At 42.9% G+C, this 26,320-nt stretch overlaps 1 protein-coding gene across 1 annotated transcript in view; it reads right to left on the bottom strand.

Moving 5' to 3' along the window:
• Positions 1-26,320, bottom strand: part of GNPTAB (N-acetylglucosamine-1-phosphate transferase subunits alpha and beta) — a 644,942-nt gene that overhangs the window by 314,200 nt on the left and 304,422 nt on the right. Inside the window, exons 8-9 of the mRNA XM_085653265.1 lie at positions 24,384-24,545; positions 9,014-9,193 (exon numbers count right to left, since the gene is read on the bottom strand). Coding sequence (XP_085509391.1) covers positions 9,014-9,193; positions 24,384-24,545 — 342 coding nt within the window. The remainder of the gene's footprint in view (positions 1-9,013; positions 9,194-24,383; positions 24,546-26,320) is intronic.

Below are 26,320 nucleotides of genomic sequence, written 5' to 3'. Positions count from 1 at the left end.
CTAGAAGGTGGTTATCCGAGCGTGTAGGTGAATAATCCCTTCTTGAAGAACGACTTGACGGAGAGGATGAAGGAGTCCTACGCCGCCTTCTCCCCGATCTGGTTGACTCCCTTCTGTGAGAGGAGGACCTGGATCGTCTCCTTGGTGTTCGAGAACGACGTTGAAAATCTCTTTCTCGAGAACGTGATCTTCCTGTTCTCAATGGGAGGTTTGTGTTTTTCAATCTTTCTAGGGAGGCCTTAACTGCGAGAGACATAGCAGAGTCCTGAGGTATCTCTCTCGGAGGACTTTGAGGCACAGCATTGTCCTCTTCCTGGGAACTGTTCTCCATTGCAGGCACTGGAGATGGATTCAAAACCTCCGGTGATCCAGATCTTGATCTCGAACCATCTGATAATGAAGGCGAGATAGAGATAGGGCGCGGTGAATCATGCTCAGATGTAGTATACACTAGTCTATGAGGAGATATGCGCCTGGATTTTGGTTTGATAGTCAGACGAACGTGCAACAGCTCTTGATAACCCACTGGAGAGGGTCGCCACAACGGTGATAAGCCTATCACCGGAGACCTGGGCCTTGACTCCGGGTGGATAATTGGAGAGTCTTCCTGCCTCGACGTCGAGAGCCTTGTCGTCGACGTAGGGCTTCGTCTGAACGGAGGCCTAGACCCCGACGGGGAATCTCGCCTCGACGTCACAGTTTTCTCCAAAGCTTTGGAGACTTGTGAGGACGGAGGCACCTGCCTCGACGTCGATCCCGACGGAGGCGCCTGCCTCGACGTCGACCCCGACGGAGGCCCCTGCCTCGACGCCGGTCTAGACGGAGGCGCCTGCCTCGACGTCGAATGTTCCGACGATGAAGGTCTCGCTGTCGTAAGTGTCTTCGCCGACGGTCGGTCTTGTCTCGACGGCGAACCTGGTCTCGATGACGATCTAGGTCTCGATGTCGTAGCACACTTTGGAGTCGAACGCCTACGAACTTCTATCGACGTCGACTTTCCTCTTGCTGCTTTTGATGTCGAACGATGTCTCTCTCTCGACGTCGAACGATGCCTTTGTCTTGACGTCGAGCGATGCCTTGACGGCGAACTATGACGACGTTCCCTCGACGCCGATGATTTCTTAGACGTCGAAGTCGCCGAAGACGAACGCATCCGCTTCGCCGCTGTGTCTAGAGTAGACGACCATTTTCTTTTCGAAGCATGACTCCCCCTGGACTCCTCACCTCTCAGCGACGATCCCGCCGCTGGAGTCTTCGACACCGAGCCCGACGCCAAAGGAGAGCAAACAGGGACCAGCTGCTTCGACGTCGACCGCTCCACTGAGAATCCATAGAGCCTAATCCTCTCTCTCTCCTTCAAAGTTCTCTTGGAGAGGTCTTTACAATGACGACATGTATCTGGAGAGTGAGATTCTGGCAAACAGACGATACACACAGCATGTGTGTCTGAAGAAGCCTTCTTTTTGCCACAGGAAGGGCAAGGCATAAATAAAGAAGGCATTTTTCTGTTGCAAATAGTCAGAAAAAACACAGGATACAAACTTCCTCACAGATATTAATAAGAGGAAGCTTTAAAAAAAAAAAATTACTAGATAAGCAATAATTCTTGACTGAAAAGTCAAAAAGGAGAGAGCTGAATACCAGGGTCCTGACTGAAGGAGCCGGAAAGAACAACTGATCCAACTGTCACCCCTGAGGCATGATGGGATACTACAGTCAGGGCTGCCTTAAAGGCACGGTGCCAGTTTTTACCTGTACAGGCTTTTCAGTCTCTATGGTATTGTATTGCAATGCAGCCTGCAGGCTAACAATGTTTTTGTGATCTGTGTTTCTCACAGTGTTCTCTTTTCTTTCTCATGAGTGTTTTTACCTCATTAAAAAAAAAAAAAAAAAAAAAGAAGAGGTTTAGGTGTATTATCATACCTATATGTTTTATTGGATGTTTATATATACATTGTCTAGCCTTTTATGGGGGCTGCATTTGCTTGGAAAAAATGATATATGTTTATACATATACAGAGCTGTATATATGTATGGTTTTTACATATATAATTTTATTATTTACGGGGTCCCCGCACATGGGCGGGAATATTCAGTGCTTATGACTTTGATGAGGATCCCCTGGAAGAGAACTGGTTGCTAAGGGTGAGCTGCAGAAGACAGGTGTTTTTGTGTAGTGTCTAGTGAATTAGAAATGATGGAACTCTTTTGGCTCCAGATGGACTCCGCAGAACCGTGACGTAAGTGTTAAAGCAGTATGCACTGAAGGTTTGTTTAGAATGTTGAGTTTGAGGTTACATGAAGAAGAATAAAGACGTGTATTAACAAGCCTCGTGTGTGGCGCAGTCCTTCGATGGTACTGAGGAGGTCACTACAACTGGCAACAAGTTAGAGAATAAGTTACCGGAAGATCGACAGTGCTCTCCGAGAGAGTTTACCGTGGTCCAAGCAAACTGCTTGTGCGTGATATGTTTTGCAGTCAAAATAAGGAACTGACGATTAACGAATGTGGAGTCACAGCGTAACTCCAACCGCTGTAAAGAAGATAAAAATTAGGAGAGCACTGTAAACAGATCTTATCAGTTAGTGAGAACCTGCTGGTCACATCATACGTAAAGGTACCGCGCTGCTACGCAATACACAGTCATATGTAATCCGGAGCGTGAACGCTAAAGGCAGATACAACCAGGTTTTCAAAGAGCAGTTGTCGATAATCACAAAGTGCAAGATCACGTTACAATTAGAAAGTGGTGAAGACAGCACATGCAAAGAAATGCCTAAGAATAAAACAGTTATTTACTCACCAGAACCTGAGTCAAGTGAGCCGGTACGACCTCAGCACCAGGCACCGCAACTCAGGTCAAGCACAGGGGTGTGTCTAGCAGATGTGCGATTATCACCGCAGTCTCTGAATATCTTCGGAATAGTGAAATGTTTCACCTGGCACAAAAGAAAGTCACCTTTCCAGCTACCATCAATGTTGATCCTGAGGCCAGCACATAACAAGGCCTTGCTGCTGCTGAGTCACATAAACCAAGCCACAGAGATCCAAAGGCTATGCCATTAAGTTCCACACTGGTCTACAATACTGCCACTTTCCTGAAGCCACCACTAACATTTGATACCACCAAAAAGCAAAATATTGGTGATAGAAGGACTGCTTTAATAGAGGCATTTGATGATTTCATTGATGCTGATAAAAAGATTATCAAGTATCTTAAAAGTCTTGCAGGTGTAGTGTAAAAGAAGTCATAAAGAGAATGCCACGAACCAACGAAGAGTCACATATTGTCAGATTAAAAAAGTGTTGAATCTCAAGTTCAATCCAATGCCAAATGTTGAATAAAAAAGATACACCTTCAACCAGTAACGACAGAAAGCTGGTGAAACCACTGATGAATTTGTGGAGAGATTCAGACATTATATGTTCAATGAACTTTACGATGAAGAAGCTATGCGTCTGAGAATTATTGATGGATGCTTGTCAGATTCATTCAGGTGACGAATGCTGAGAGAAACTCTTAGTCTGGACCGAGTGTTGATGGCTGCTAGAGCTGAACAGTGTGCCGATATACAAACTGCGGACATGGAGGCTTGAGGTGCCCAGAATGCATGAAAAGTAAGCCAAGTGCCTGAAATGAGATGCGTCTTGAGTAACAGACTTCCCAGGGAGCTGGGCAGTCACCATGTGTCCCTTAGAAGACACCACTTGGAAAGGATCTACATCAAAATGTGTATCAGATATTCACTTCTGCATTTGTTGTACGGAAACTGGATCTCCTCTCTTAAAGATGATGTTCTTTGCATGTCGTCTTTTGTCAGCATACATTTTCAACTTTTGCATGTTAACCAAATCATTCTTCTGAGTTGTTGTCTCTCATCTTTCTTCCTCGGGTTGCTCCATTGAGGTAACTCAGTATTCACTGCTCTCCCAAACATCAAAGTCGCAGGACTTTCACCTGTGGTTGAGTGGAGTGTTGAACGATAAGCTCTCAAGGTAGAATTCAATACAGTTTTCAAATTGAGCTTCTCGAGAGTGCACTGCTTTCTTTAGCGTATTCATAAAATACTCAACAAATCCATTGGCTTGTGGCCACAGAGGTGTACTCTTTGATGCTTTATTTTCAAATGCTCCAAGAAATCTCTAAACTCTCACCTATTGAAAGGCGGGCCATTGTCAGACTTCATATGTCTGGAACACTCCATGTTGCAAAGATGCCATCTAGTTTTTCAATGGCTCGTTCTTCAGGTGTAGATAAAAGATCTTGAAGTAGTGGACATCGTAAGTATTCATCCATTAATACCAGTAGATGATGTCCACTGTGAAGTAGACCGAAAAAGTAAATTGCTATTCTCTCCCATGCATGCTTCGGGAGTTCCAACATGTTCAAGGTGTGGTGAATTCTTTTTATAGAAAGGCAGTTACATAAATGACTGGCCTTTAATGTCTTTTAAACCCCGTCGGTAAGGAAACAAGACACTGTCTCGGAGAGATCATTTTATGGCAATAATTCCACAATGTGCTTCATGGGCTCCCTCTATTATTTTGTGTCTCAGACGTCAGGATTCTTGACCTTTGTGATATAACTCCTTCCTGAGTTATGGACAGTTCATCCTTGACATTTTTGTACTTTTCATATTTACCATCACTGGTGAATGACCAAGTGAGTTGATTCCATGACTGATGCCATATATATCCTTCAGCTTTCGCATGTCACTATCATTGCTCGTGGCGCTAATTATCTGGGCTAACGAAATGTCAGCTTGTGTATTGGAGTTTACAATGAAGTTGATTCAGGCCTCAGCTGTCTTGGATGGAGTACCGTGGCCTGGTATAGTCACTCTGGAAAAGTAGTAAGTAGGGTTCTGATCCTTTCCTGGACGATGCACAATGGTAAAATCAAGCTCTTGTAACCGTAGTCCCCATCGTTCAACGCTAGGAGGCATTTTAGCCTTCGGGTTTCCAAATATAGCCAGTAAAGCTTGATTATCATTTACCATCGTAAAAGGTTTTTCGTACAGGAATACATGGAAATAATCACAGTCCATACCACAGTTAAGCGGTCTTTCTCATGTAGTGAATAAGCACTTTCTGTGTGGGACAGATTCGAGGTCGACCGCCCTAGGCGTTATGCCAACTCCTCTCCCCACTTTTATGTACCTGAAGCAGTAACTGGCCATGCCAAGAAATGAACGAGGCATGGAAATATCTTGCAGGGGATCAGCATTTGTCAGAGCTCATACTTTAGCAGGATCTGTTATCATAGCCCCATCAGAAAAGATATGGCCAAAGAATTTTAGCTTTGTCTTATGGAACTCACAGTTGTCTGCATTCAAAGTAAAACCTGCTTCGGCAAGTAAACTTCAAACTTGTGCAAGAGCTTATCGTGTTCTTTTTGTATAGCTCCAAAAACCAATGTCATCCCTGCATTCATTCATGACAGGGTTATGATGCGTTGAATGATGTCTTGAAACAGGTCTGGAGAGGATGATAACCAAAACTTAGCCTTTTGTATTGCAACAGACAAACCTGTGTAGAAAAGGTTGTAATGTACCAGCAATCCTTTTCAAGTTCTAACTGATGATAATCTTTATCTAAATCAAGACGAGAGAAGCCCTTTGTACTATTTAATTGTGTTATCGCATCAGCAATATGTGGACCTGTATGTCGTTTTCTTTCAATTGCCTTGTGAGCTTGACGCATGTCAGCGCATATACCTACAGCTCCTTCACTGTTTATTTTGGGCACTACTACTATGGGAGAAACCAATGGCGTTGGACCAGTGGAACGCTCAATATTATCATGCTTAAGTAATGATTCAAGTTCTCTCTCAACAGCTTCTTGCACATGAAAAGCAATTTGTCTATGCCTTTGAGCAACAGGACTGACGTCCTCATCAATATACAAATTCACTTTCATAGTCTTAAACTTTCCCCAATCATGAAATAGCAAAGGGAACTGACTTACTATTTCATGGTGAGCATTCATGTTGTAATTCACAGAAATCAGTCCCATATCAGTGGCTGTGCTGAAATGAAGTAGACAGGCACTGGGCCTTGAAGCACATAGATGGGTGATTGTACCTTCGTTTTTTTGAGTTTCATTGTTGCTACAGTTTAACCTTGACTTTTCAAGGACGTTGATGCAGCCCATGTATACATTTCGGTTTTTGATCACGTAAGTTGTTGTAATGGACTTAATTAATTGTATTTCTCCTCAGGCATAATGTTTATCAATGAACCACTGTCAATAATGAAAGGTATCGAATAACCATTTATTTTCAGTTTAATCTTCAGACAATGTTTGAATGACTTTGGTGCGATGGCATTTAGATCTTCCTTTGACTGACATTTCTTTTCAAAAGCGACCAAACCAACCAGAGCATGCTTTTCTGAGGTAAACATCGCCATGGCACAGTAATTTTCTTCTCTTTCACTTGTTACTGAGATAGAAGAACTATTTGATGATAATTTAGAGGATGATCAACTTTGTTTAGTGTCAAATTGTATAAACTGATGTAGCCACTTGGTCTTGTGGGTGGACGTCGCGCATTGCTTCTGGAACCTTTTAGTAGCCATTTTGTCTTTGCGCCATGACGCACGCACTTTTTCCTTCACTTTGCAAACCCTCACAAAATGGTTCTCCTTCCCATTTCCTTTACAAATCTGTGAGAGAGCGAAACATTTAGCTTCTTGTGGAAATAAAAATCCACTTCTAAAGCACAAATTTACTCCCAGACATCATCTCCTCAGAACTGTGATATAAGTGTTAGCGCCAAATGCACCGTAAGCTGGTTTAGAATATTGAGATCGTGATTACTCACAGAAGAATAAAGAAGTGTTATTAAGCTTTGTATGTGGCATAGTCCTTTGAGGGTAACAGGCTGGGGAGGAAGCTACAGTTTGGAGCCTGGCCACTGCTCACCACTCTTTGAAGACCAGCTAGATCACGAAGGCTGGAGGTGAAGAGCCGCATTGGCGCACAATGCCACCAAAGAAGAAAAAAAATCCAGAGCCAAGACCGATTTGTCTCTGTATGCTTGCTGTAGCACAAGAAAGAAATCAGAGAAAAGACAAATGGAAGCTAGAGCCTGGGCCTTTCCAGAGTAAGAATTTAACTATGGCCACACATAAGGGCCTGCAAGACTCCTCTGACTACTCTGAAGAGATAGTTACATTACTTGAGGTGGGTCTGAGGTGCAAGTAGTGTATGTGAGCACCAAGTGCCCTGATGGACGAAAGCATTGGGCACTATCTTGATGGGACTGAGAGGCTCAAATCTAACAGAGAGGACTGCAAGGGTTGTGGCCTAGAAGAAACAGCTGTTAATGGCTGGCAAGAGAGTTCATATGAGCTGGGATATTAATAATGCGACTCATGTAGCACCAGGACTTGAAGGACATTTTGCAAGAGTTATTTGGCCTGGGGTTTGATGATGCTATCCTGATCCCTACCAAACATGAGAGGGAGGAAAAACATTTGTCATGGTACAGCCAGATTCAGAATATTAGGTGTGCAATGATGAACTGTAGTAAATCATCACAAATGCACACGAGTAACAGGGAGTCCTCAGAGGGCAGTCCTTGAGGGAGTAGTTCTTTGCATGATGGTGATTCAGTGTGATTACTCACCTGTGCCTAGGTCATGAAGGGCCAGTACCAACATGTGATATAAAAGTGCAGTTATCAGTGACATTTAAGGTACGTATTGTGCAGAGTTTCATAGCGAACTTAACTTGCTTAATTCACTACATACTTTCAACTCGGCTGATCCTGGCCGAGGAGCTCAGATTAATGATTGTGACATGGAGCAAATAAAATTGCATGCATTGTTGGAAGTGAAGAAGCTCCCTTATTCTGCATTTGGCACCATGGGAATACTATGCAAAGTTGTTCTTTTAATGCATGCTAATTTTTGGAATCCTTCAAAAAAGATTGAAAAATTAATGTTTTTGTTGATAAAACCAGACTATGTATGCTAGTGGAGCATTCTGAAAGATTAACATTACTAAACAAAATTATCAAACATAGGCACAATATGGAAAAATTAAGTGTAATGTTGTATAGCATCTTCTCCAGTTTGTAAGAGCTAAGATTTGACTCTCTCGCAATCATAATTGCAAGCTTTGTATTAACGCATCCCCGAATATCCCCCAAATAAATTTCTGTAGGCCAAGCATGCAGAAATGTACTGGGGGTAATGCCCAGTAAATCTGGTACATTGGGATTTTGGTGCAGAAGGCTACAAAATCTGTCCATCATGCCAATTTTCAAGGGCTGAACTTGTAAGAGGCAATAATGATTGCATCTTCAGCCAGGCCATTCGTAAAGAGGGATATAGCGTGCTTATTATAAAGAGTCCTACTTGCCATTTACAGCTAATTTTAAAATATTTCTATATTTGATAAAAAACAATCCTATTTCTTCACCCATTTTCGGAAAACCTTAAACGTTACCACAACTTTCCCTTCTTGTCAATCCAGCTTACAGCATTAACAGTTCTAATCGATCGCAGTTTTCTTCCAAATCTTCCTTTATGTAAAAGGTCCTCAGAACAAAGTTTCTTTACAGAGGCAGCCTTTATTGTTTTTTTTTTTTACCGGCAAACTTCCTTTCTGTTTTCGTTCACATTTCTTTATTACTAACCTAAAATGCAACTTTCAGCATCTGAGGGAGAATAGGAGACCATCCAATAGAAAATGGTGTATATTAAGCAGTTTAAAGTTTATAGTGAAACACACACTGTGCCCCTGCTCTGCCAAGAGTGTTGAGCAACTTTCACATCTTCCCTTTCCTTATGGAGCAGTGAGCCTCTGCATAGTAAAATGCTTCAAGGTTCTGCATCTCAGGGTACAATGACAGAAAGCAGGCACACAACTTACAAATTGTCTTTTCCGTACAACCATCCTCTTTACTCTGAGTTGGACAAATACATGTCTTGTGATAAAACACACATATTTAAATCACAATGCTTGATATTTGCCTTCTTTTGTATCTTCTTTTCCAATTCTTACCTGATGGGTTATGATCGAAACGCGTGGGCTGTCCAGATTAAGCCAGGATGGGATCTGCCCATTGGTAACGATGAAGATATGTCGCACCCAAGGAGCATGCCTCTCAATTGACCTCAGAGAATATCTCAGCTCCTCATTGTCTTCAAACCGGCTAGGTGAAATGTCTTCATCCTGCTTAGACTTTTGAGAAGCACAAAATGAGTGAGAAGATTAAAGTAAAATTGCCAGCAATAGTCAAATGGTGAAAATTGAGAGGGTACATCAAACAAGGAATTGTGGAAGAACTGTGATAACCATTGTCATTTATTGGGAGACAGATAGCCCAAACATTATAACTAGATAACTGATATCTTTACAATGGCAGAGTTGGTCAACTGAAATGATTTCTGTTTGTTAAAGGGTTCTAATGACAACTTAAACTACAACACATAATTAAAACTTTTCAATAGTTGATTGGATTTCAATATTATCTTTTTTTTCTGCTTAAAAGAAATGTGGTTTTATTACAGGAGTTTAGAAATTTTCAGTAGATCTCAGCTGTGAGCTGCTGTTATCAAAGTAGAAGTAGTAAAAAGTAATACACTTCAAGAAGGCTTACTAATTAACTGCATTTTGGGAATCAGTATGAGTGACTGATGTGACTGAGGAGCCATAAGAGGCAGTTTTTGTGGCAAATCACCCATTAGGGCTGCAAGAGAGACAATGTGGAAACACCTTCAACAAACTTTTGCCCCAAATGTAATTTTTTTTTCATTAAAGTGCAACTGTGAGGGACATATTGGCCAGGGGGTACAATAACTAGTCAATTTAGGAGTATTTGAGGTCTCTGTGAACTTTTGGTATTTTGTAAGGAAAATAACTAATCATTTATTGGTACCCTAAAAATGTACGTTTTGAAAATGTGCATACTAGTTGTTAAATGGTTTGTAAACCGGAGAACCCATTTTTCGAGCCATGCATATAGAATAAGGGCATTAGTCATCCCAAAAGTGTTTTCCCAACTAATGCCTGGGGTTGTCATATGTTTTTCTTGCACCCTCTTGGCCTCAACTAAAATGTTGTATAGAACAAGGATCAAGAGGCAACAGATAGTTCATGAATCTGGTAATGGCAGCAAGAGAAGAAATTACTAAACTACGGGAGCAGCTGTAGATAAAAACGAATCATCTCCTTCTACAGGCAATAACATTGAGGTGGTTGTCACATTTTACATTTAGCCCAGATATTTTTTACATTTTTAAATGGGTATGCTTCAAACCTACTGCTCATTTAAACCAAACTAGATTTGCCCCCTTTGTGACAAGCCTGGCGTAAGTCTGTCCAATCATACAATTGTTGATCAATTGAGCAAAACCATATGTGCATATTTTGTAGTGGTAGTAAAAAGTATGACACCCAGGGATTAAAATGGCCACTTGGAATCAGTTAGGAAGTGCCTGGATCGTAAAGAACAGGCCACAAGGAGATATCTGCAAATGGCAAATCTAATAAACCTTGAGAGATCAGTTGTAAGGATCATACCGGACCCCTACAATCTGTCAATACTGAAAGTGAGGCACAGGGGGCGGATCCATTTGCGACAAGGGCACAGATAAAGTGGGGAAAAGAACATAAAGTGGTCAATATCATCACACTTGTAGCCACATAATTTGCAAGCAGGCATCATGGAGCGATCCTGCGATCTGTTACTGGTAAAGGCTCTCATAGGCAGAATGCCAAAAAGGACGTTGATATATAGGCTTTTTGTCATTGGGGGGTCATCTCGTCGAGGTAACCCTCACAATTAGGGACCGGTTTAAAGACACAAATGGAAGTGACAAGGGACTAAGTTAGTTGAGTGGTGCCACTTGTCCACTTTAAAGTTCCAGTAAGCTGTCTTTAAGATAGTCTTAGAATTGAAGGTGATAAATTCGGGAGAGATATAAAAATAGCGCAAACCCAGTTTTGCAAACCAGTCGTTAAGATGGCTGAACAACTTAATCTTATTGCCTGTATCAAGACTCCTAATTTCAAGGACATTCCTTCTGTACAAGTCCAATTCCTGATTGGACCAAAGTCTTATCCAAAGAGAAGGGGTCTTAAGGCAGCAAGATAGTCGATGCTTTTATAGGCAGTATCAAAGATGATAGGAAGAGTGGGAGTGGACTGGGAGAGATTTAAGGAGCTTAAGCTCTTTTGATTTTAGCAAGCTGGTATTTGAATGTCCCCATAACTCGCTGCAGTTTGCCTGTTGGCTCTATACAGCTTCAGAGACGGGGTTGTCGCCTGAATCCGATACGTTTTCTGCATTTTTAAAATGCCAGCCCAGGAGTGAGGAATAATCAAGCTGCTTTTAAGAACCTAGGGTGCACAAAAAAAGAGCTAGCGATCCTAACCAAAAGGCAGTCAAACATTGAGACCAACTGCGAGGAGGATCAGGCCAAGGGTTAGCTGGCACCTTGAATTTCTATGGGGTCTAAATGCCATGAGCTTGGCCTTCTGCGAGTTGATACCAGACTTCTTGATACGCAAAAGTCCTAAAACTTATTTAAGAGGAGTTGGAGATCAGGAGTTTTTAAGAGGATAAGGTATCGTTTGTAAAAAAGAATGCAGGGATCTTAGTTCCGCTCAACTTCGGGACATCTGCCCTCTCTACATCAAGATGGTCAACAACCCGGTTGATGAATAAAGAAAATACAGTAGGTGCTAGTATGCACCCCTGGCGGACTCCCCTGCTAATAAGAATGAGCTTTGTCAGCTCCCCCTCAGGGCCCCACCATACCCTTGCAAAGGAATCCTGATGGAGTCTGATGAGGATGTTTAAAATGTCAGATAGAACTCCCAAATCACTGAGAACCTTCCAAAGAATACACCTAGTGACCAGATCAAATGCGTCCCTGAGATCAACAAAGACCATGTACAGATGGTCATTGGATAAGATGGTATATTTCCATACGATAAGAAAGAAAATAAGGGCGTGATCTAAGGTACTAATCTCGCACTGGAATCCAGCTTGGAAGGGAGACAGGAGTTTAGCTTTCTCCAACCACTCCTGAAGTCTGACAAAGAACTGGGAGTTTGTCAAAGAGACTTTTTGGCCTGTAGTTTTTAGGTTTGTTTCACTCTCCCTTTAAATATAGGGATAATATGCGCTCCAGTCCAAGTTAGGGGAAGATCAGCACCTTTAAGGATTTCATTTGATAGGGCATTGATGCAAGGGGCCCAAATGTCGACCACCTATTTACATAGGCTGCCTGGGATAGCATCTGGTCCAGGAGCCTTCTCTCGTTGTAAGCTGTTGATTTCTTGTTCTGTATCGAGAAGGACAAATCTTTACATGCCAAAGAATCAACCTGCAGAGAGACAGAAGGGGAGTGGTCATTAGAAGGATCAGCGTATAGAGTTAAGAAATGCTCTGTTCAGGGTGCTGGTGGTACTAGCACCAGCGTGGCCATGGGCTATAACCCACCAGAATAGCACCTCTTGCTTGCCCTTGGCAGCATCAAGCAAGTCCTGCCACACAGATTCCTATTTACACTGTTTTGCTTTACGAATCTTCTTGTAGGATTGGCAGGTGGCACGGAAAACAACTGTATCATGATCTTTAATCATTCTCAGGAGGGGCAACATGACCCTACGGCAATCTTGTTCATACCAAGGGGACAATTTAGGTGGTTTGTGCAGGCGAAGTTTAAAAGATCTTAACAAATGATGTTTAAAGGCCTGAAAAAAAGACACATGATTAACTAAGATTTGTTTGCTGTGACAAGGGAGGAAGTCATCGTTAGCAAATGTGTCCAGAAATAATATAAATTCCGGCCAAAAGATTAGAATTGTTTGCTCTACTAGGCCACTTAACTGTCCTTCTCTTATTAGAGACAACAGGAGCTGGAGGCCAGCAAGAGGGTATATAGCTAGAAAAAACTAGTTCCTTACCTGTACATTATGGTTCTCCAGTATTATCTTTCATAGATTCACATGCTTGTATCTTTTTTATTTGCATATGCGGCGCCAGGCTGATGATTTTCTGAATACGCTCCTCTGAGGGATAAGCTTTTGCTTCCTTTGTGCCAAGTATAGCTCCCAGAAATTGAAGAGACTGAGATGGTATGAGGTGAGACTTTTCTAGATTGATCCTCAGACGTAGACGACTGAAAAGGTCCATGCAACATTGCAGAGAGCTCTGGGTTTCCCTGAACAAAGTACCTTTTATGAGCCAATCGTCTAGATAAGGGAAAATGTGGTGACCTTGAAGTCTTAGGTGTGCCGCTACTGGCGCCATACATTTTGTAAAGACCCTTGGCGCCGACTTCAGACCGAAAGGCAATACTCTGAACTGGTAAGGGCGCCCGCCACCATAAAACGAAGAAACTTTCTGTGATTTACATGAATTGGGATGTGAAAATAAGCATCTAAAAGGTCCAGGGATGTCAAATAATCTCCCTTGCAGAGAAGTAGGAGTATTTCCTGCAGGGATAACATCCGAAAAGATTTCTTTTTGATGAATTTGTTCAAACCTCTCAGGTCTATTACCTGCCTCCATTTCGATGTGTCTTTTTTCTTTATTAAGAAGAAATGCGAATAAAAGCCTTTGCCTCGTTGAAGGCGCGGAACCTCTTCTATTGCTTCCTTTTGCAAAAGGGATAAAATTTCCACCTTGAGGGCTGATAGGTGTTCTTGCTTCCTGCGTATAGGAGGATGATTCGGAGGCTTTTGTATGAAATCCAGGGTATGGCCTTGTTGAATCACGTCCAATACCCATCTGTCCGTTGTTATCGACAGCCACGCCTGATAAAAGGAAGAGACGTAATGATCCTTGACGTTTGAACATGTGGCGGGCGCTTTGACAGAGTCACTGTCGTCTATTAGATTGTTGCGATTTACCTCTCGCAGAAGACTTCCCTCTGGACTGCTGCTGCTATGTGTTTGAGGATCAAAATTGTTGACTATTTGAAAATTGGCGATACCCCTGCCGATTGTATGGCTGGTATCTATTGGATTGGTATGAAGATCTTTGATTATATTGACCTCTAGATCCTCTTTTCCGAAAGGACTGGAACCTGCCCTGCTGAAGAGACCCCAACACACACGCAGTGTCTGTGTCAGCTTTGATACTTTGGAGGGCATCATCTATATGTTTTCCAAAGAGATTCTCTCCGTCAAACGGCATGTCCACTATTTTTGCTTGGACCTCCGGTGTAAAAGAAGTGGCTTTAAGCCATCCTTGCGTTCGGAGGGCCACTGCACCCGCCATTTGCCTGAATGCCACCGAAGACAAATACATCGCACTATCTATGGATTCAGATGCCGCCCTAGCCCCATCTTGTAAAATGGCAGCCGCTTCTTCCTTCTTATCCTCTGGTAGATGGGCCAACAAAGGTGCTATATCTGACCACATCTGCCTATTATATCTACTAATAAGAGCTAAAGCATTAGCAACTTTAATGGCGGATGCTGCCATCACAGCAAAATGCTTCCCCGCACCATCCATTCGCCTTCCTTCCTTATCCGGAGGAGCTGCAGCAGTGGAAACTGGATTTTTGGAGTGTCTTTGAGCAGCTTGCATCACTACAGACTCCAGCTGCGGATGTTCAATTAAACAAGCAGGAGAAGATTCTGGGGCTCTATATTGTTTCTCTATTCTGGGTACAGAGGCAGCAACCGAAGCCGGATTCTTCATTATTTTTAATGCCTCGTCCCAAATGTGATCAATAATTGGAATCGATCTAATGGATTTCCGTGAATCCTCTTTGAAATCGTAGAGAAAACACTCAGCTTCTTGTACCAGAAGTGGAAGCTCAAATCTTCTCGATGCTTTTTCCATAATGTCATGGAAACCTCCAATATCTTGTGGCGGAGAGTTTGCCGGCGATGGTGATGGAGACGGCGTAGTAGGTAGAATGTACTGATCCCATTCTATCACCACCGGATTGTCCTGAAGAAGTTCCCCTTCTTCTGGTTGATCTGCATCACTCTCCTCCAAATCATCCCAAATTGTAACAATAGGAGGAGATGGAATCTGTTGAGTTGAAATATTGGGAGGGGGTTGGGGTGGTTGAATTTGAATAGGAGTAGATTAAGTTTTCGAGGTTTGTGTGTTAGCCTCAGGAAAACGTCGATAATAGTCGTTAATCATGAGACGTAAGTCAGTCACTAGAGAAAATGGCATTGAGATAGTTTCTTCTCTCATATCAGGTTGAGCTTCTTCCTCATCCTCGTAATCATATGACTGATGAAAAGACTCATATCTTTTTGACTCATGCACTGGACGATCCTGGAAAGAGAATACTTCCTGAACCTCCTGCTATTCTTCATCATCTGTTTCGTGACTCTTTATCCGAAGTTGAGAAGGACTATATGCTACTCCTGATGACTCTTCATCTTCTGACTGCAATTCCAGCAGATTAGATGGAGGAAGCGGAGAAATCGTTGTCCAGCCAGTAAAATCTGAAGATTTCTTGATCGTCGACGAGCCCGTCGACGACGGAATACACCTTAATGATATTGTTGTCTTTGCGTTGGGAGATTTAAAAGATGCCGTCGACGGAGTTCTCGTCGACGAGGAAATACGAATAATCGTCGACGAGGTGGTTGTCTACAAAGTCGTCGTCGAGGTCGCTGACGATGGAGTTGTCGACGAGGTCGTACTGGCCCTCCCCGGGCCTTTCTTCGACGATGTCTTAGATGTCGACGCAGCTGTCGTCGTCGATATGGTAGTCGTTGACGGAGTCGTCGTCGACGGAGCTGTCGATGTTTTCATTGAAATCAATGCCGGCGATGCCCCAGTCTTCGTCGACGGAGCTGAAGATACCTCTCTAGACCCTGAAGATTTTTTTAGAGGAGTATGAGGAAGAGAAGACTAAGAAGCCTCTTTGTCTTTCGTTTTCTGCTTTTTAAGCTCTACTTTCTCCTCAGAAGCAGAAGATTTCCTCTTTTTAGATGACTGAGATTTAATTTCCTCTTCAGAATCTGAAGTGACCTTCTTTTTTTGAAGCCACAACAGTAAACGTGCCTCCCTGTCACGTAGGGTTTTGCAGAAAAGGTTCAGCAATGCTTGCAGTCCTTAGGCACATGTTTAGGAAGAAGACAGTACAAGCAGTCCTTGTGGGGATCTTCAGAATACAGTCTAGGTTTCCCACAGGATCTGCAGGGCCTGAAGAGCCTCTTTTTAGAGCTTTCAGCCATAGTAAGCAAAATATGAAACACAGTACCTCAAATCCAGAAGAAAGAACTTTCAGTTGAAAAAGGTCAAAAGTTCACTCCGGAACAAAAGTGAGCAAGGCTCAGGGAGACTCCTTCTCACACGAAGGCGGTTGGAAATCTGAGGTAGGATGGCTCTGCTGGGGATTGTGATGTCAGGGCTGGCAGCTTATTGGCTGAGTTTTGGACCAAATAATGATAAGGTTTGGTTACCAAATAATACGATTCCCTATGGAATTTTGCTATGCAGTTTTTTCTAGTACTGCTGTGGTCATTCTGTTACCGTGAGACTCCCACCATGGCGACGGGGAAGATACATGCATGTGAATCTATGAAAGATTGAATACTGGAGAAGTCAGGCCAGATGGTTTTAAGTCTGTCCTTCCCTTGTCAGGGATTTCGAGTTTAAATTGTATTAGGGATCGCATAAGGGCTATGGATCACAAGTCCATACTGATCAAACCCTGGACAAGAAATGTGTTAGCAAGGACTAAGCAAATGCAATCCAGGGGGGAATGTCTCATTGGCATCCTGAGTACCTTAATGATGTCTGGGCGAATAACAGAGAGACACTCCCTTTGAATTCGGATCCAGTAAATGACCTTGTTGATAAGTGAGTCGTTATCTTCAAAGTACCGGAGGCTCATCTTTGGCACATTAACCATATATACCTTGGATCCTGTGGGATTCAGCGGAGTTAAATTGGTTTTGAGCATAGGTAGAGAATGATTAAGCAATAAAGAAGAGGGAAGGGGCTGCAAAGCACATGGTCTAGTCAGAAGTACGCTTGATTTAGGCCAAGAGGGGGATGGATAAGTTTGCAATGATTAATTACTAATAGTTCTATGAACACTGGGGGGTACAAGGCTCTCCCTGTGTTGCTGCACGCTAATTGGTCTGGTAGGGCAGCCTTGGAATAAGGTTGTAGGGACTGGCTCAGTTATGGAAATGTTCTGTAACAAGCAAGCAACCTGAGATGTCTGACTGGGACTACGGATAGGAGCGTCCCTTGAAGCAGGGTGGTATCCCTCATGCAGGATGGACATGGTAGATTTTACCTGGTCTATCAAAAGTAATTGTGAGACCAGGGATTTTATATTGAGTGTCTCATCTTTCATCATCTGCATAGTATCTAATAGTTTTTGTGCTGAGAGGTGGTCCAGAACGAGTGGTGCAGGGTTGCAACCAGGATCGGAGGGGATTAAGGAATCTAAAGTTTGGCCAGTCGATTACTCTTGGAGGACTGCAAATCTATTACTACATAGTACTGGGGAACTAGTGGGTGCAGGGTCTGCATTGGATATGGGGGCTTGTGCAATAGAAGCCAATACAGAATCAGGAGTACCTTTAGGGGGACAAGAACAACGCACGCATAGAAGGCAGAGATGATAAAGGGGCGTTGTCATGTTTATTGTAGAAGTGGGTAATTTTAGGGGCACCAATTTGCGATTTACTCTTGCTAATAAGGGATTCTACCTCATCAATCAGGGTGCTAATCTCTTTTAGGGTACAGTTCTCAACAGCATGGCCTGGGTTTTTTGTTGGTGTTCCATTGAACCAAGAGAACCCTCTTCAGCTTCCCTCTTGCCCATTTGTGAACAATAAAGAACAACAAAACAACTTAAAAGATCAGCACAGCAAAAGATCAATAGGCCCCAATATATAAAGCAATATAATTCAATTAACTCTAAATAATGTGAGAGTAAAAGAAGAAGAAAGAACATCAAGAAAAGAGAGCAGAAAGAAGTAAACCATTCAGGGAGAAAGATGAGAAAGAATAATCAACTGTGAACGTCTATATCTCACCAATTGTCACAAGCTGTAAAATGGAAAAATACTTTCAGGGGTACAATGATTAGAAGACTTGTCTAAGCCCAGTCCAGCCAGTCTGAATTCTAATAAAAAGCCAAAGATGCGGACAAAGTAAAATATCAAGTTGGCAAATGTTGCCCTTTAAGAGCCCCTCCAAATGAAATAAAAAGAACAACAATAGATAGGGTAGGATTGTGCTACACATTCCTCTCACATTCCCCAGCAAAAAGTGAGGTCAGTGAAAACAGAAGGGGCGCAGAGTAGATAGTTGACTTAGCTCAATTGAGACACGGCTTACAACTCTTCCAAAGTCCCCGAGGTGCAGTTCCCGAAAAAAAAGAAATGTAGAACACAATACCAATCAGAAGGAAGAGTCGTTTGCCTCCCCACCCCCCTTGAGACGGTGTATCAGAACAATTCATCTGTCGTCCAGGAAAGCTAGTACATCCCGTGGTACATGGCTCCAATGGTCCAGAAACAACGGCCAATGGACAAGAGTGGCAAGCAGCGGGGTACGTGCACCAGTTACTCGTCAGCAAATCCCACACGTGGGTCACTCAAGAAAAACAGGCGCCTCAATGACTTGGACCCCTACGCCCAGCTGACCTCTCTTTGAAATAGGCACAGTCTCTGCTAGGATGACAGAGCAGGTAGCAGGAGGCAGTCGGACTGACATATAGAGAGCAGGAACAGTAGGAAAGTTTATGGTGAGAGCCGGGGGAGGAGGGGTAGCCCTGCTGTGGTTTTTTCTGGCGATGAAGGACAGAAGACCGGCCGGCCCTTGACCCAAGCTATGCTTGGGCTCGGCCAGTGAGCATACCACGCCAAGTGAAAGCGTATAGGGATTTATGCGCTGGGTCAAGCACAGCTGTGGACGTGTAGCGGAGCTCTTCCTCCTACCCTCCAATTGTTTGCAGACCTAAAGTGTAGCAGTCGTCTGCCACGCAGGGGACAGAGTGTAATGCTTTATACACTGGGTCAAGTACAGCTGTGGCGGGACTCTTCCTCCTGCCCCCGAAGTGTCATGGGACCTGGAGTCTCCCACTGCAGCTCCTGACCTCCCCAGGGGATATTTTGTATAGTAAACAAACGTTTTGGGACCCCCAACCTATAACTCTTGTCTCCTTGGCCAATCTGCATGTACCTTAGCAAAAATAGTCTAAATGCGGCTAATAATCTTGTGTGAAAAATGTGTTAAAAAGGGGGAAGTTATTAGTCCTCAAAATAATGTGCTTGCTGTGGTTGTTCCATGGCATTAAAGTTTGACTCCCTCTAAATAAGGAGGAGGGCCGGCTCCTTAAACATCTGTTCTGTACACTCTCCTGCCTTTTGGAACCATGCAGCAGAAGTGTGGTGTACAGAAGCACGACTGGAGGCGGCAGCAGATGTACCACAATAATTTATTCAATACAGAAAGTCGTCCCATCCATGAAGGCTGCCAGCTGATATCTCACTCGCTGACATTCCAACCCTAGTAACCTTCTCAGAGCAGGGTTTGACATTGTAAGTCTCTACAAACTAAGGGCTCGATTACGATGCTGGTCGGAAAGCATTCTGACCGAATCTGCATCAGAATAGATTCTTACTCATTCGGATACGGGGAGTCCGACTGACCGATTATGGTGGCTCCCGATACCATTCGGTCGGACTCCCATTGACTTATATGGGAGCCTGTGTTCCAACCAAATACACGGGCTCCCATTGAAGAAAGGGGTGGCTGGGGGACAATCGTGCACCCTGTGGTGGGCACCCCTTGGTACCTGCCACACTGTGTATGGTCTGAAAAGGGGGTCCCTTGGGTACCCCCACGAGACCCATTCGGAAGGCTCTGTGTAAAGGGCGGCCTGCCACGTGCCCCCAAAGTCAGATTCCAATAGCCGAACCGTATCGGAGCAATTGATTTGGAAAAGCTGTCAGAATCCGACATCGTAATTGCTCGGAAATGCGGCCTGTAGACCTGTACGAATCGGCTCTGAACGACTTTGTTACTCCGAATGCCATCTGAACCGTCTCGGACAGTCCGAACGCTTTCCAAACATCGCAATCAGTCGTTTGGAAAGCTTTCCGAATCGGTCGAAAAGACTGGTTCTCAATCGGACTTCGCAGTCCCGAATCCAATTCAGAGCCTTTCCGAAAGACATCGTAATCGACCCCTAAGAGATGCCTACACAATAAAGACACTACAATACGACACACTTTCCCCCAATACTAAACATAGACACAAAGAATATATACAGAAAAGTTGTACATCATACATATCTAAACACAATCTTCCATAAAACTAGGACGCACAACCCTTTTACTTCTCCTTACTTCAGGGAGATGAACATTCCCCCATTCAGGAATGCAGTGACCAGTGGAACCAGGAGAAATAACAGCAATCTTGCTCAGATTCCAAATGCGGTTGTCCTCCAATTTAACTGCACTGTGAAATAACTTGACAAATTGGTACGATGAAAAGAACTTCATGATGCCACCGTTTTGAGGATATTTTACATTCACTGTATCCCCCACCTTCACCTTAGTTATTGAGGTGGCATGTCTAACATCAAAATTATTTTTCTTTTTCGTTACTTTCCGATTTGCAAATCCTTCTGATGGAACCCGCTTATTTGACTGTCCTTTTTGCATGAGCCGTAAATGTACCCTTGTTTTGTTCTACCTGCAAAACTACCTCCCTGCAATGCAGGTCATCATAATCACAATCACTTCCGTCATCCTCCAAGTCCACTTCCTTCACCTGCTTAGTTTTTTGTTGGGTCTTGCAGTATTTTAGCATAGTGTCCCATCTCTCTGCAATTGCGACACTTAACAGAAACAGCAGGGCAAGTCTTATTGTTGGCTAGATGAGAACTGTTTTCACATCTGAAACACTTCGCTTTGAAAGTTTTTGTGGCATATGTTGCAGAGGGACCCTTGGTGCATTTATTAACTGTTTGTTCACGGACTGCATTGTCTTACCTACCACTGTAACATTATCCTTTTTTATGACTTTCACACATGCTCGATGCGTTTGGCCACCAACAAGCCCTCGTCAAGTTTTGGGTCATCTTTCTGCCGAAGCTCATCTTTAACCTTCTCAATACTGAACCTAAGCATAAATTGATAATGTAGTCGCTCTTCAAGGGCACGTGCAAACTTGCAAGGGATTGAAAACTCCACTATGCTTTGCACGCGTTAGTATGAATCCCATCCTTGTCGCCATTGTAGAGACGGAGAAGCACGACTGGAAGCGGCAGTAGATGTACCACAATTATTTATTTAATACAGAGGTACACAAACCATACACAAAGGCTGCCAACTGATAACTCACTCCCCGACATTCCAACCCTAGCAACCTTCTCTGAGCAGGGTTCCGCATTTCACATTTTAAGCCTCTACAAACTAAGGCTTATACTAAGGGTTGCCTCCACAATAAAGACACCACGATACCACATGCAACACAGTGGGAATCGGAGGGTGTGTTAGATTCACACTAATATTTATTGGAAGATGCGGCGCCCACTTTTCATGTCATCCTAATAACATATGAAGTCCTCCAAGCTTCAAAAGAAATTCTAGCTCCTTTCAGTACTCGAGGAATTTTAAAGTCCTTGAATTTCTGCACTAAAAACTAGACACTTTACAGCAAATGAGTGCACATGCCCTACTAATCTCAACGTTATTTTAGCAGCGAGCATTCTAGATTTTGTTTCCAAGGGGCTGCAAAATAAAAGATGGCTGAGTAAGAAGCTGTTCATTTTCATCAGCAACTTAAATGCTAGGTATACGCTTTAATTTTTTACACATCTATCTCCGGCTTGTATAGAATAAACTTGCAATTTTAATAGCTGTACTTAACAGAATAGCACCACATTCAAAGGACCCCACACGTGTAACTTTAAACCACTTGAATATCTGGCATAGAACTTTCCAGGATCAAATAAAAGCGGATCACACTTAAATAAATAAATTTTTTTTAAACGCAGATTGGTCAACATAGTGCCAAAGTTGTTAACAAACCAAAAAGCATATTTTCCTGGTATTAACTGGTGTGACCATAAAGATAAACATTACAAGTGGGTTGTCGGTAATTCCAGGTTGCATTGATATCATGTGATTACAGGTATCCTCTGTAAGTATTTTATTGAATGGGGAATAACACATGGTAATCTTTATTACCCAACAGATTTCTGCCAGTTATACCCCATTTCTCTGCTTTTTGTTTTGAGAAAATAAACCAGGTTTGATGGAGTTGTCCCTAGAAATGCGTGCAATAATATCATATTTTATAATGATGCATGCATTTAGTGCAGAATGTTTAATACTGATTTGTTTGCCTGTTCTTGCCCAAATCAATATTACTCCAGAACTTGTTGTGTGTTCTTAAGAGGAATGACAGCTATTCTGTAATTATGCACGTACATACTGGTAAGTGAGCACACACACAAAACAAACAAACCGTGTGGTTGATTAATGAATTGATGGTTTGTCTTATTCTATTTTCCTTTGCCTAAATGTGTAATCCTGGTTTTATTTGTTGAGCTATATTTATATAATATTTACATGAGTTCTCTAATAATTCTACCACTAGCTTTCTTTTCATGGTCTACCTACCAGCCGCTTTAGGGTATATTTACTGTACGTTTACATGATGTTTCGCGTGTTTTTAAAACCTATAAATACTTTTAGTTTTTAAAAAAACTAGAATTTGAGGGAGCAGGGGTTACGAAACAGCATTATATATTGCTTGCAGGTAGAAGTACACCTCCTCATTCAGCTGTAAAGATGCCTAACCTACACTCTCAGAATTGCTGAGATGGAAACCGGGAACCCAACTGTGAGTAATAGACAACAAAGCTTTCAACGTGGGAGCCTTTGTGAGACAGTATACCAGGAAGTGTACTGAGCTCTTGGAGTGCTACAGCCTTCACCAACACAGCTCTGCAGCTTTTTGAACATTCTGCATGGATCAGAAATAGAATATTTTCAAAAACGCCCTAAGAGTGATTCTATGACGCATTCTATATCCATTTAATTGATTTATTATTTGATGTTCATTTCCTTTGCTGTTAACCTTTGTACATGAATTCACTTCCCTGCTTTTAGAACGCTGTTGTGGTGACTCTTCCGGCTGTGCTAGCATTCCAAGTCCTGCTTTTGGAGGCTGATCTGCCTGAAACGGCGGCTGGCAGTTGCAAGCAGAGCAGAGGAGATGCAGGCTGGTGGGATCAATTCAAGAAGCTCACTCCTTTCTCTCAACAAAGTTATCAGAGTCTCTTTACTGGTAGCCCTTTCGACATCACAGCTAGTCAACGGGGGACGGTGGTGTTCTCCTTAAAGGTCAGTTGATGTGACACTTTCTAGTGACCACTGTGCTTGACAGATCCCACTTAGTGCCCTTGCCCAGGTCATGATCCTACAATGCAACATAGAGTAACTGCAAAATGTACAGGATCAGTTTAGTTATCACAAACTCTGCTTATAGAAAGCGCCATGACTGCAGAGGTTTAATATGATGTAAGGTTCTGTTTGAACTCTGCTGTTTTTAGAATTCCCTAGATGAATGGGCATGGCCTGTGGCAATCTCCCGATATGCCTCTCCTAGGCATCTCCATCCCAGGCGGACCCTAATGTCCTGATGTTTTGTGGAGAAAAAGGTGTTGCCATTCCTACGCCTTGTAGGAAGTTCAGCTAGCATTAAATAAAGATACCTCAGTTACAACAATGCAAGTTAAAAAAGGGGACAGGTTTTCAAGTCCCATTAAAATGAGTTGGATACCACTCAGCCTGTTTCAGGAGAACGATGAGGAAATAAATAACAATTCTTGCTATAAGTCATTAGCATTATAATTGTTGTCTGATGCGGGTAAGCTCCATTAGGAAAACATTCCAAAACATCTGAACTAAGCACCCTCCATATATATATATTTTTTTACTTTAAGACACTCGGTTACCTTGAGTGTGTCTTAATTTGTACATTTGTTACACGTCTTGCTCTTAGTTTGAGGCCCTGGCTGTGTTAGTTCAATGATATTGTGCGATTTCTCTTTTTTGCTTAAGTACATGCCATAGATCACTAATGTTACACTGGACATTACTGTGAGCTTTGCCTTGGAACCAGTGGATCACAAAGGTAGGCATTCATCAATGAAAGGGTTACTGACCCTCCACAAGCTTGAAAGTGCCCGCTAAGTGTACGTAGGAGGGAGATGTAGTGCTGATTGTGACAAATAGTTTTTTCGTCCCAGGCATGAGAAACCATTCCTCTCCAGTGCGCTACCAGTTTTGTAAGAAAGAAGGGCACCATTTCCATTTTTTTTCTTTTCGTTTTTTTCACCTGCCATCACCATGAAACTGTTCACTGTGAGAATTTAGGGTCTTGTAAAAACACACATACCTGGCTGACAGAGCTCAGATCCCAGAGTAAGTAAGCGGGACTCAGAGTTAACTCCTTGCCTTCGATAGTCATGTTCTTTTTGGCCTGTTGGCTCAGTTCGTGGAATCCCCTTGGGTTGTTGAGCTGAAGGAGTGCTGTGCTGGCTTCGGAATACAACTGCAGCTACAGGCAAGAAAATAAAGAGAGAACATCTTTACATAAGCACTTCCTCGGAGAGAGAGAGGCGCTTTCTCGGAGAGAGAGACACAGCGGAGAGCGGAGAGCGGGGGGAGGGGGGAGGAGGGAGAGAGAGCGAGAGAGAGAGAGAGAGAGTGTGTGTGCGCGAGCTCTATGTGGATGGGTCAGTCCCTCTTAATTTGTTCGTACTCTGGTTAAAGTTCCTGTGCCTGAGTGCAGGGGTGGCCCCTCCACTGGAGCAGAGAAGCGTCCCCCCCACTTAAGCGCACCCAAAGCCCCAGAGAAGAACAAGCATTGAAAATGCAATAGGTCTTGCCTTTGATTAAGTTAAAGCCATTTGCTTTGCTAATGGTATTGTATTCTACCTTTGCATTAATTAGAGTATATTTGTGATATTTGCATATGTTTGCTCGCCCCTTTCATCTGCCTCATGCTATTGTAATCCTCACTATATGAAATTAACACACATACTATTCTATTCATTCACCTCCCAAATCTGAAACACTGCTCTTTTCCTACTAACGCTATACTTTAAACTATTACACAGCTAACAAAACAATTCTAACAACATACAAGTACAACATATCACAAATATACACTAAATAATGCAAAGCTAGAATTCAATACCATTAGCAAAGCAAATGGCTTTAACTAAATCAAAGGCAAGACCTATTGCATTTTCAATGCTTGTTCATGTTATCTCTCCCAGAAAGATGCAGCTGTGGTTTATTTTGGTGGTGAATAAAAGTGTGATTAGTAGCTGTGCACGTTAACGCCCTCACACCCACGTCACTGTTAGCCTCTGGCCAGGATAGTCTGTGTTCTGAAATTAGACATTCCTTTTAAATATCACTTAATTGTAACATTTATTGTCAGAATTAAAAATATTTTACAGCCATATGACACCACTACAATTGCCCTCGCAAATCATGTGTATTGTGAGTCTTAAATGTGTCTGTCTTCATTTCAAAATTTGGGGCATAAGGGGCCCTCAGTTGTCTGAACAGTCGCAGATGAAACATGACATTCATTGTGAGACCATTGCTGTGGCTCGAAATACCAATGACCTGAAATTAGCTGTGGATGCGATCGATACATCTGTGCCAATCAGCAGACAGACCCAGGCACCCATGACCTTGAAGTGCGCGAGCCAGGTCCTGGGTGTGGTATTTGCTATAGCAGACCCACAAACTTATATACATGTATCAGGGGCAGGGCTTTCCATGGTGCAGCAGGTGTAGTGGCACCGGGACCCAGAAGCGGTGGCAAGTTAACTTTAAAGGGGGAAAAGAGAATCAGCAGTTGTAAACAGACGTGTTGCTTAGAAATTGAGGAAAAAATTTGCCTGAAGCATAATTTTGCAAGATACTTTTCGAGAACACATTACTATAAACGCTCAGAACGCGCAATAGGGTTAAATTAAGTATTAAACACAAGTAAAGACACTGTTCTGGGAGCAGTAGGTTTTAACCTCAGTGAGAGGCTCACAAAGGGCCTTTGTACAGAAATCAACCGAAGACCAGCCCAGCGCCATAATTCAGCTAGGTATACTCTTTGTAACTTTTCGAACAAAACCCGGTTCCTTCCTGGCAACATGAAATGTAACTGGATAAGAATCTGGTCATTGTTTTGCGCAGCCTCCTCTCCAGTCTGCAAACAAACAATCCAAGGAATGCCTTTGTACATACACCACACTGCTACAAAAAATACTGCGCGCATACCACCTTCTTCAGATCTCACAGTATGGAAATAGAACCAGA

This window comes from Triturus cristatus, chromosome 4_1, assembly GCF_964204655.1.
Source record: "Triturus cristatus chromosome 4_1, aTriCri1.1, whole genome shotgun sequence".
NCBI lineage: Eukaryota > Metazoa > Chordata > Amphibia > Caudata > Salamandridae > Triturus > Triturus cristatus.
This window is presented reverse-complemented; position numbering and strand designations above follow the sequence as displayed.